This window comes from Galleria mellonella, unplaced genomic scaffold, assembly GCF_026898425.1.
Source record: "Galleria mellonella isolate WM207_F2 unplaced genomic scaffold, CSIRO_AGI_GalMel_v1 utg1432, whole genome shotgun sequence".
NCBI lineage: Eukaryota > Metazoa > Arthropoda > Insecta > Lepidoptera > Pyralidae > Galleria > Galleria mellonella.
The window spans coordinates 1,660,728-1,673,795 of record NW_026441998.1 but is presented as its reverse complement, the minus strand read 5'-3'; the positions used below and the strand labels follow the sequence as shown (position 1 = coordinate 1,673,795).

The following is a 13,068-nucleotide window of genomic DNA, read 5'->3' as shown; positions in this document are numbered from 1 at the left end:
TTATGTTTGTATAGAAATGAAATATTTATAACAATTAGAAAAACACATTTATCTGTTCCACTCTTAGAAGTAAACCTAAAACTCCCTAGCAATTAAGGTAGGATAAGGATGAACAAAATCACGCAGAATAAAACCGGGCAATTTATTTTACCTTTTTATAAAAGTTAAACCTTAATCGTACCCAATTATAAATTGTTTCATTATATAAACAAATTGAGATAAAGTGTTTGTGTGGAAATACAATTTAATATTATAATTAATCGTATTTAGTTAACTACAATACTAGTGAATTATATTTGTCTCTGACTGCTAAATTAATATTATCACAAACATATTATATATGTAATGTTTTTTTTATTGTGTATTCGACTGTTTTTAACTAATTGATTTTTTTTATACAACTTAGAATGGCAAACAAGCTGACGGCCCACCTAATGGAAAGTGGTAACCGTCGCCTATAGACATGAGCAGTACCATGAACATAACACAGTATAATGTTTCGCCCATAATACCCCTCATGCGTTGCCATTCCTGAGGACTCGGGTGTTATTCCTCTGTACCCTGTAAATTTACGCCATATCCCACCCTTCAAACCGAAACACAGACATGCAAACGCAACTGCTTCACGGTTGAAACACGAAATTGATGTAGTTTGATCATTTTTTATTGATAATGGTAAGGATGAAATCAAGTCAGTAAAGATCACTGACCTGACCGTGATATTTTTTTTTATTTATTTATATTAGTAAAATAAATATAAAATATATACATTTTTATTACATTTAATGTACCTATATTTATTTATTTTAATTTATTTATTTTATTTATTGAATAAATTTTTTATTAAAATAAACATTAAGTATTTTTGTGTGATTAATAGAATTTTTTTATGATTCTACCGCCCATGTGTAATGTTATTTTAGTTTAGACGTGCATAAACACAGCTATTGATTATTTTTTAAATTAAATAATATTAACTATTTTGTGTCAATAATCATCAAGCATTACTATAAAAGGTAATATATTAGAAAATTATTAGAATAGATTAATAAAATAAATCAGTTGCAGTAAACAGACTCGACTAGAACCTAGAGGCATTACCCATTTACAAGTATGACGGATAAGCCAGCCATGATTACGCTGAACTATACGAGGTTTGTCCGGAAAGTACGTATAAAAGTTTTTTAAAAATTTTATTTTACAATTATTCAGGTAAATCAATTTTATCCCCTTCAAAGTACTCCCCCTGTGACATAATGCACTTGTGCCAACGCCGTTTCCACTGTGAAAAGGCTCCTTGAAATATATCTGGTTGTAGGTTTCTCAGCTGCCCCGTCGTAGCTTTTTTTATCTCATTTATGTCCCCCAAATGCCGCCCCCGAAGTACCAATTTGGTTTTTAAACAAGAAGAAGTCATATATGGGCCAAATCCGGCGATATATATTGTTCGGTCATAATGGAATTTTTACTCAAAAACTCACGGACAACAAGAGAGGTGTGGGCAGGGCATTGTCGTGGTGAAGAATCCAACGCCCCTCTCGCGCCAATTCTGGACGAACTCGTGCCACACGAGCTTTGAGGCGTCTGAGCACATCGACGTAGAATTTTTCATCAACTGTCTGGCCTGGAGGGACGAATTCTTGATGGACAATCCCCCGAACATCGAAAAAAACAATCAACATTGTCTCGGCCCTCTCTGAATATTTTTATCCACTTGTGGACGTTTGGTTCCTTCACAGCATCATCCCCATAAACTGTTCTGAGATCGGCAAAAATTTCACGGCCATTCTTGCCGAGTTTCGAGAGAAACTTGATTACGACGCGCTGCTCTTCAACGGAAGCGGGCTCCATGTCGACGGGGTTTCGTTAAGAGGTAACTTCACAATGGCGTGACAAGCCAGTATTCACCGCACGGCGGTCAGACCAGAACTGAAGCATTGTTAGGGACATAAGGAAGGGGTCCTGCGCTTACCTGGCCTCCCCACTCCTCTTTCTCGCATTCCAGAACACTTTTATACGAACTTTCCGGACAGACCTCGTATTTTAGGGCTTAATAACTTGGCGTACTACGCTGCCACCTATTTGGACATATTTTTGAGCAGGGCTTACTCAAGACATCAACCAAGTACATCACAGTTAAATTGTAATGTCTTTATAATACGTAAAAGTTATAGTATTCACATACTACAAAGCAAAGAGGCATGTGCTAATATATAAGTACTGTTTTAAAAAAAAAACGTTCATGCTCACTTTTTTACTTTATCCGAGCAGTAAGTACTTTATATTATTCTCAATTTCGTGTATAATATAGTATATGTCATATATGTGTAAGTATATTTGTTATTTATATATATTTATTCGTTTATATATGTAATTTTAGTATGTATGTATATCAATAATTACTAGTATCGCATTCGAGTATTCTGACACTTCCCTATGTTTGACTGGGAGAGAATGCTTTTAGCATTAAGTCCGCCATGTACACATATTTGTATTAATGGATAAATAAAAATAAAATAAAAGTAATCTTAATTTGACAACTCAAAAGGTTGTAAATAAAATAATCCTTACTTATCACAAACATGGGTGTTTGTTTGTGTAATACATAAATAATACTAAACCTAGTGTAATATAATAATATTAACAGCAATTTAAGGAAAAAAATGTAAAAATTATATGATAAAATTTTTTTTGTTCGGTGAAATATCTTCTGGAGTCTCATCGTCAGAAGATTGAAGAAAAAAATTGTTGGAATAATAAAAATACTACCTAGTAATATTCACCGTAATTTGACTAACATAAAAGAATATTTGGTTAAATTATGTTAAGAGGTTTCTCGTGTAAACAATGGTAGGCTAATTGCAAACTGTTGTGTCCACGGTTTTCTTCACCATTTTTATTCATGATGTGTTTATGAATTAAACGAAAATAATTAAATAAGATCATCACTTATGGCAGTCTATGGCGGAAACTTATGGCCAGTATTGGTCAGATAACGGATAATGATGAATGAGCAATAAGACTAACAAATAAAATATGTAATGACATATATTATATAAATATATTCATTATTACTTATCATTTTCAGTCATATAAAAATATGTTATTTTCTAATATTGCATGTACCTAAACATAAATAATAAAAAAAGAAAACTACAATAACAGTCCATGGAACGCCCCGGGAATAACTAATTCAATTAAAATATAATGAAAAAACTAACTTCAGACTCAATAAAAAATAACGCCACAATTATTCAAGATCAAATAAATAAATTGGATGCACAAAGGAGAAATAATATAAACGAATAACTTTAACCAAATAATTAAGTTACATACATGTAGGTATGCAAACCTTTGGTAAAAGTGGACTTTGACACATTCGGACATTACTTAAACCGTATAAAGTAAAATGAATGCCCTTTGCCTCGTTGCTTTTTCATTAAAACCACAATAATGTGTTTAGTCAAAAGCAGAGTACCCTTTCTGTGGTCATGCTCATTGTACAAAGAAGGTACATAGCAAATACTTTTTGCTAAATGAGATTTTTTGTTTGTCTATTTCAGTATTTCATTTTACATAGCAGTTGAAACCTGCAGTAAAACGCATGAGTTAAAATAAACATAAGAATAATTTGGCATAATATTTTATAATGTTGAAGATTATTTTTCAAAATCGCCTTTTTACGTACATATAAAAGATGATAAATGAGCATTTGATCCAATTATAAATAAACCAATTATAACAATAGATACTGTTATAGATATGTTAAAATTCTTACATTAAATTCTTTTTATAAATGGGTAAGCAGCAAATAAATAAAATACTAATGTAGATGCCACCGCTTTCATAGTAATATTAGCATCACAGCGCTGACATTTCAACTTTAATTATTTTAATATTCATTTATAACAAGTACATAAATCTAAAATTGATAAAGCCGTGTAGTTGTTGTGGGTGTCGTAAGAGGCGACTAAGGGAACTTAATGATCAAGGGAAAAGCAGTAGTGTCCTTTTTAAAACATTACCAAGGCCTAACTGCGGTTGCCAACCCACCTACTATACTACTCCCAAAAGCTTCCAAAGGGAAGAGAGGGAGGGGCTGGTGATCAACAGTCGACAATAAATGGCTGATATGATTGATGATGACATCTAAAACTGATAAACTATTTATTATGATTAAAATTTTTTTTTTGACAATTCTGTATTTATATTACAAAAAGAAAAACACGTACTTACAATGATAGCACCTTTCAAAGTTGAAAAAATTCTTGGGTATATTTTGTTTGCTTCACATTTTTCTCTTAGCATATATTTGTAATTCTGGAGTTAATCGCTCTATTATATAGTTTTCCATGGTCCATTTCTGGGCACTGAAGTGGTTGCACTTTCGTAACGTAAGCTCCAATCGTTTAGGGTATTTTATAATTTGCAGACATTTTTGTGTTTCCATATGTCTTATACGATTAAACTGGAAAATTATTTCCATATTATAGGGAATTATTTCATGTACTCATATTAAAATTAAAAGGATATTTCCCATAAAACTAGTAACATCTGAGTTAAATAACACATTGGTTTTACATATTTTTAATTATTCAATATTTATAAATAGTAATTTGAAACAAACAGTTCTTGTTACACAAAAATAAAAAACAAAAACACGACTACTGAAAAATAATTGTAGTCCCAGTTATTCGGAATGACGTAGAGATTCTAAAAATACCCTATACATACAAATATGTTTAGATATTTACAAGTTATGGTAGAATATATGAAAGATTTTATATTTAAATAGTAACGGATAAACTCATAATAAAACCGATTACGTACAGTTCGCCATCGACAGGGGGTTCACCCCCATATCGAGGCCTACATGGTTGTATACAACGTGGTTTCAGAGATGTTTCTTTCCACGAACGCTCAGGTTATTGAATATTTTTCAAAAAAGGAATAAAGAGGTCTCGTCAGGATCGGAAACGCAGGTGTAATGCCCCTGGTATTACAGGCATTCATAGGCTACCGTAACCACTTACCGTATGCCGTTTGCTTGTTTGCCTTAAAAATAAAAAAAAATTCGTCTATAGAAAGAAACATTATCAGCAAGAAACATGGATTATATTCTGTTAAAAAAAATTAAGAAGCCGAGGCGGATATACATAAAGCCAGAAAACATTACACTCCTTTTTAGGTAGTCGTGTAAAAAGCTAGGTTTATTTGAACAGCGAAATAAGATTTTATGATTTATACCATTATTACTTACCTCATTCTCATAAAGCCATATTTGTGAAGTATCTCGTCCCCGACATACAAATAACGTGACTAAATTAAATAGGTAGTCGAGACACATTTCGTCTCGTCGTATTTCTCCGTTCTTTGTGTAGACCCAATACTGAAATATTAATCATAAAGAGTTATTATTCATAAAGAGTCACCTTCATACTACTATATATAATGTTATTTATGCTATTAAAAATAAAGCAAATGAATGGGATAAAAAATGTTCAGAGGTAAATGAGTCTAAGATCTTAGAAGAGCTCTTACATCATTAATAATTTCAACAATATACAGACATTTTTATATTTTTATTGGACATGTATTACAGTTTCACCTGCATGAATTGGTACATAGTACTCTATACGCTAAGTTAGTATATAACCTACCCGTGCACTAAATTTCATTCAAATCTGTTCAGTAGCTTTTGCATGAAAGGGTAACAAATCACAAAATCCATTGTTACAAATATTTTCATTAATTATATTATATTTAGTAGAATAAAAAAAAATACATACCTGGTTACCACCTTCATAGTGACAGGGTAATATTTTTACGTTGTTGTTTGTATGAAACGTAGTCATTGCATCCAAACACATGGCATAATGACCTATACTGGAGATCTGAAAAAAAAAAACTTTTATTTTAAAACACAAAATAATAGATGGTATGATATAAATTTATTTTATTTTATCAGTCCTAAATCATTTAAATACTGACAATCGTGAGTTTAATTTGTTTATCTACGAAAAAATCTCAAAAATATATAGCCTATATAACTATATAAAGATATACAGCATATATATGTACTCGTACTTGTTGTAAGTTGATTCATAATAGTATCACTATCCTTTCCAAATCTCTTTCTAGGTTCTGTGGTATGGGATTCTTCAAAGGGAAGTATAAGGTATTATTAGAGTCGGCAACGCGTACGTGACATCCCTGATTTTACAGGTGTCCACAAGTCACGATAATCGTTTACTATCGGACGGGTCGTACGCTCGTTTGCTACCTTTATAATATATAGAACTCATTTATTTATTTACTCTTTAGTACAGTAAATTTACACAAAGTGGAATATATCTAGTCCACAAGACTAAGTGGTGTGCATAAGACCATCTTGTGCACATTTACTTATGCTGAAGCATCCTTTCCCAGTCGGCCTTAGGGAAATGTCAAAATACTCGAACACGGTACAAGTATTAATTGATACACATACATACTAATATTTCCATCGATATATAGATTGAATAATATATAAATAACAAATATATTTACACATATACAAGACATACTATATTATATATTACAGACGAGAATAATAAATACCACTTACTTCTAGAATAAAATGTAATAGTGACTTTGAACCTTTGTTTTGAACAATGGTCAGAAAATAAAGTTATTGTAAATATTACGCTTATCTTTAATATAGAAAATATTTCTATTGATATCAAAAATAGGTAAAACAACAGGAAAAAAAAAAGTGAAATTACTTGTCCACTAGCAACATATTTATCTGGTAATTGCAACTGAGGGTAGACATTTTTTAAATACCATTCAAACGTTTTACATTTTAATTTGTCTCGTATTTCTTTTCTAGTAGTAACATTTCCATAGTTCCCCTTCTTATTTCCAATTCTCTCGTAATAATATTTGGCATAATCATCCATCCACACCTGCCAAAATAGAGAATAAGATTAATTGTATCGTTATGATATTATAAATGTGAAGCGAGTTTGTTTATTATGAAATGTCCTTTTCTAAATAGTACATGTATATACCACGTGTAGTATTTGGAAAAAGACATAGGCTAGTTTAATCTGATTAATTAACCCAGTTACGCAGACGAAGCATAATAGCTAGTGTACAATAGAAGTAAAAAAGCTATAAAAGCTATATTACCAGAGGCAGACTTTGTACAAAAGTAATAGGACAGAGGTACCCAAAACTCTGTCCCATTCGTGTTTCAACCAAGCAGTTGTGTTTGTATGGCTGTGTTTCAGTTTGAAGGGTGGGATATGGCGTGAATTTATAGGGTACAGAGGAATAATATCTGAGTCCTCAGGAATGGAAACGCATGGGGGGGGTATAATTGGGAAAACAGTATACTCTGTTATGTACATGGTACTGCACATGTCTTTAGGCGATGGTTACCACTTTCCGTCAGCTTGTTTACACATTCTAAGTTGTATAAAAAAAACACATTTCATCATCGTCATCTTAGCCATTATCCATCCACTGCTGAACATAGGGCTTCCCCATTTATTGTCATAAAGAACGGTCCTGGACTACCTGCATTTATCGATGCATTTGAGATCGTCAATCCATCTAGTGGGGGCTCGTCCTATACATCTTTCAAGAAATAAACACGTACCTCCGCTAACCGCACCAAATTTCTTCTCAATGATCCCTTTTCACCTCTATAGGGAACCCTCTTCCTAAATACATGGCCGACATGAGAGCACGGCACGATTTCTAAAGAGCCTCCACACATCCACACTTTAAAAGACAACTCCAAATTTTCCGCTCCCCAAATATTGAAACCTTCGTCATAGTATCCAAGTTTTTGAAAATATTCCTTGCTTATAGCGAACAGTCCCCCTGATATAGTCGGAGTTTTTATAGGAGCAGCAGTTGACTCCTTTTTACTAGAACCTCACGTGGTATAGCCGACCAAATAAATTTCAAGTTCCAATTAAAACCACCAATACGTAAGTCGTTAGTGTCTTGAGCTATGTATTCAAATGTGGAATCATGTATTTGATCAACTACAGGACTCACCACAGTAGTGGGGTTTCTCTTAATGCGATCAAGAAGTGGTTGAATCCAACCTGAAATTATTTTGGTTTTTTTTTTTATTACGAAAAATGGGCATATTATTTTTATGTTTTATTGCTTATTATTCGTTTAAGAGAATTTAATGAAAAGTTTTATTGACATTACTATCGAAATGAAAATCATAACAAATAAGATTTTTCAAACAAATCAAATGTATTTTTTATTTACGAATACTACTATTACTATATACCATTGTACATCAGCAGAATAATCGGGTAACTGATTCTTTTGTTTTTATTTTCATTAAATTTTATTAAAACGTATTATAATGTAATTTAATATTACTTTTACCACATATATATTGCGAATTGTCTGGTTTTGAGTCATAGGTTGTATCTATGGATTCTGTCTGTGGATTTGTGTACAGTGAAAAATATCTAAATTTATCTAGAATACCCAAATCCAAGCAATATAGAAGCGATCAGACTCTCAATTGAGTCTTTATTTACGTGTATATTTCACTTGATTTTGTTACGAAGATTGTCAGTGATTGAAAATCTTGAAATATGTTCATACATTTTTTCTTCTGATGCGAGCAATAATATACTTATTGCTTACACCTATCGATCTATATTTCCGTACTATAAAATCCTACATATTCATTAATTTTATATTGAATTCTCGTATTTTTTTATATTTTTAGATTTAAATTTTTAAATATAATAATAATTAAAATTTTCTTAATATTAAAATTCTGATTTATATATATATAGGTATATAATGCAACTTGAAGTATAACAATTAAAAAGCATACCTGATAGAATATGATACCCAATGACTGGAGGCAATACATATCAGAAATAGTAACATACAGGCCACATAGTACAATGTGATCAGCATGTTACTATTCCCGACAACTGTGTTTTGTCTTCGTGCCCTGTAATATCACTGTCATATCCCAAACATTAGACTGAAAAAGAGATATAACACAAATTTATTACATATTTATTATAATAATTACCTTTAGTACATTCACAGTGACTATCTAAAAAGACGACAACTGGTGCTGTAGTGTAGTTTATAGCTAACAACCTAGACCTGCTTAGACCTTCACGATTTTTAGCCCTTACTATTATAGTTTTAGGGACGTTTCTTATGTAATCTTCAAGCGGTTTATGGAGATGATCTGTAACATTTTCACATCTAAGTTTTGTTTCTTTTTTGAGGGAAGCTTACAGCTAAATTAATTTAATAATTATATATATGTAATATAAGTAAACCAATTAAAAGATAATATATAGTTAACAAAAATTAGTATTAGGTACAGAATAGTTAATTAATAAGTGAGCAAATACATGGTCATCATTAAAATCATCGAGAATTATTAGTAATTTATTATTTAGCAACTTCTTCAATATAGACATATATTACATATATATTACAACAGTATATACAGTACACAAAATTTTTAACTGATAAAACAGTGTTAATTGATAAATTAATGTTTATAATTAAGAATAGATTTCAGATTACAATATCTAAATTTATTTATTTATTTATTCATTAGTACAAATATGTGTATATGGCGGACTTAATGCTAAAAGCATTCTCTCCCAGTCAACCATAGGGAAGTGTCAGAATACTCGAATGCGGTACTACTAATTATTGATATACATACATACTAAAATTACACAATATAAATGAATATATATGAATAACAAATATACTTATCTCTATTAAAATATTTTTGTTTTACTGCAAATAAAAATATTTTATTACAAAATAAACTTACCCATGTCAGAGAAGTCATCAAATAAAATTATTTCTTTTATTAAGTAAAAGGGTGTTCTAATTAACACGGAATGTAGAGTTCTTAACAAGGTCGACCATGCTTCATTATGGAAACATATCACTACTGACACTTGGGATAAATTTGAATAATTTTGTTTTTTACACCTGCAATAATTAATGTTGAGAATATTAATAGTTGTTTTTAATGAATGAATGGATGAATGAGTATACTTTATTTGCATTATACAATATAGGAAATAAGCAAGGCAATTTACAAACACAACGATACAATTGTATAAGTACAGTAAGGCGGTCTTATTGCTGAGAGCAATCTTTTCAAGACAACCTTAAGGTAATGGACTAATTGTTGTACAAGTAGGTATGATAGTGCTGTATAATTAAAAAAGCATCTTTAAGTATAAATTACAATATTTTTGCCTTCTTAATTATACGTTAAGATTGAATTCTTTGTACTAAAACTATTATTGTTTAATTTTATATTAATGTGCTAGGTACAAGTAGAATTCTACTAGGTAACAGACTTTGATATTTTTATCATCATAATGTAAGTAATTATTTATCTACTATAGACTAAGGAACTGACCGAAAGAATAATTCTCATTAAAATATTTTTATACCTATATCTATACGTTTATTTCTTCTGTTATAAAGAAGAAAGTATTGATTGTTTGTTTGTAATGGATAAACTCAAAAACTAAAAACTATATCTTTAAATTTTTTTCACCTATAGAAAATTATATTATCAGCGAATAATATAGACTATACATTATTTTCAAAAATATTAGAGATCCCTACAAAAATTACTATAATATAGACAATGGTATCAAAAATTCGCCTGTTAAAGGTCGTCTGGAAGAGATTGCTTTAGCGATAAGACCGCCCTTTTTACTTCATAAGTGTAATATATATTTTATTATACTATTCTTTAGATGATGCAATAAATAGCAAATTAATAAATAAAGCTACTAATTTATCTTTCCATCTACCGTTGTTATTTTAATGACACTCTGCAGCATACTTGAAGTCACCAATTTATCTAATGCGGATCATCTTTGTTTGCTTACACGAGGTTGCTACAGGATAACCTATATTTTCTACAGATTGACAGCTCTTCGAACTACTCGTATGCGGCCGACACATTGCTACTTCATCTTACTCATCCTTCGGGCTATATCGATTACTTTGATTCCTCTGCGGATATCCTCGTTTAGAATTCTGCTGCGCAGTGCAACTTCAATCATAGCTTTTTCATAACTCACCGAGTAACTTGGAATTTCCACTAATAATATCTTAGTTATTAGTAATATGTGATGTTTTACAAATATTTTACTAGAATTCCTTACGGTTAAATAGCAGAGCAGATTTTGATAAGGACTTTGATAAGAGATAAGGCAAGTCTTAAAGATATATAATAATTTACCTCTATTCACACAAACAAAGTATATTGAATGTATGAGTATATTTAAAAATAGATATTTACAAATTTTTGAAGGAATATTAATCCTGTATTATTCCTTCCAAAAGATCACATACAGATATAATATGTATAATATGTAATTCAAATTATAGAAATCGATTAAATACCTATTCGGTCAGTTAAGTCTCGATATATAAGCTATAAATTCTATTGTAGAGTTACCCTAAATTCTGGGTACCCATGTATGTAACAGTTTTGTATTACCATTCATCCCTAGGATCTGGCAGTGTGCGATTCAAAGGTATCAAATCACTGACGAATTGATTAAATGCATGGTCTACCCAGCCTTTGTTTATAAGCGCTTTGAGAGTATATCTTGACTGATCCTCCAAGATGACGGGTGTTCCATTCATTCCTAAAATAGTTAATAATTAGAATAGATTTAAAATATCCCTTAATGATTAATATCATTTTACGTACATGTTATGAAAAAAAGTACCGTTTATTGGAATCGGAGGATTATTACCCATGTGTAATAATAAAACAGAAATATTTATACAGAGAATTATTTCTTTTATTCATAATGATATTTAGAATGTATTATAATATTCTTAATAGCGAGTAGATATGTTGTCTCTACGTCAGATATGAGTTTTTTATACCTATTTCATTATATTGGAATTTTTGTAAAAAAATACAAAGGTAAGAAAATTAGTTTAATTACTAATAAATATTATAATACATTACGTGCAAATGTAACGTAGGATGACCACCCACTAAATGGAGTGACGACCTCTAATGTATTGCAGGGTGTGAGTGGATGCAGGTCACACAGGATCGTCGCTAATGACAGTATATGGGGGAGGTCTATGTCCAGCAGTGGACGGACAATGACTGAGATGATAATGATGATGACTATAATACCTGGAGGTATATCTGAACTTTTAATTGCTGACATTTTTTCTTCATAGGATAAATAAGTTGTATTTACTGATTTAAATAGCTGCCATACTGTAAAACGAATAGGTAGTGTAATACTATAATATAAAAAATGTTAAATATCAATTTTATAATAAAAGTAAGCTATATAATAAAAGAAACATTGATAGATTCCCATAAGTTTTTTATTTTACTGAATTAGGCGTTATTTTATGGAAGTCCATGTCACTGATTAGTCATTACATTTATTTATTAGTTTTATTATTATCAGTAAAAATTCTACATTTTGCTTTCTATTAAATTAGTTACATTTATTAATATTTATTTATTAATAGAACTTCTGCTAATAATAATAGGAGTCAATCTTCAAATGTTAGCAGTCGTATGCACACTAATGGTAGAGGAATAAAACAAAATTGTTCTAACCGACTAACTAGCATCACATAAGTTCTGTTTGACTGAACAAATTAAAATCGTGGAACGCAATTTAATTAAATAAAATAAAATAAAATTGTCACAAAAACCCGACACTAATTGTGACGAAACTATTATATTATTTTGATTTAAAAACTAAACTACTGAACTGATTTTGATCAAATTTCTATGGAATTTATCTATATGAGGCAACAGCTATAAAAAAATACAACGAATTGAGAATCTTCTTCTTTTTAAAGTCGAGTAAAAAAGTAATGCAAAAAGACTTTAAAATTTGACATAAAGATTTCACTTGGAGTAAGCAAAATTTTGTGACCGTTTTGTTCCGGCACAGAATAGGCTATCTCTTCCTTTCCCGTGGGTGTAGTAAGGGGCGACTAAGCGAGAGCGAGGGATGAGCAGCAGCGTCCCACTTA

At 30.7% G+C, this 13,068-nt stretch overlaps 1 protein-coding gene across 1 annotated transcript; it reads right to left on the bottom strand.

Moving 5' to 3' along the window:
* Positions 1-4,287: 4,287 nt before the first annotated feature.
* Positions 4,288-12,236, bottom strand: LOC113513853 (putative polypeptide N-acetylgalactosaminyltransferase 9). Its single transcript, XM_052891708.1, is given in 10 exon segments — positions 4,288-4,468; positions 5,261-5,389; positions 5,790-5,894; positions 6,765-6,947; positions 7,646-7,920; positions 7,923-8,102; positions 9,071-9,235; positions 9,842-10,005; positions 11,543-11,693; positions 12,203-12,236. Coding segments are annotated over 10 exon segments (1,566 nt in total). The 3' UTR covers position 4,288.
* Between the last annotated feature and the right edge of the window lie 832 nt (positions 12,237-13,068).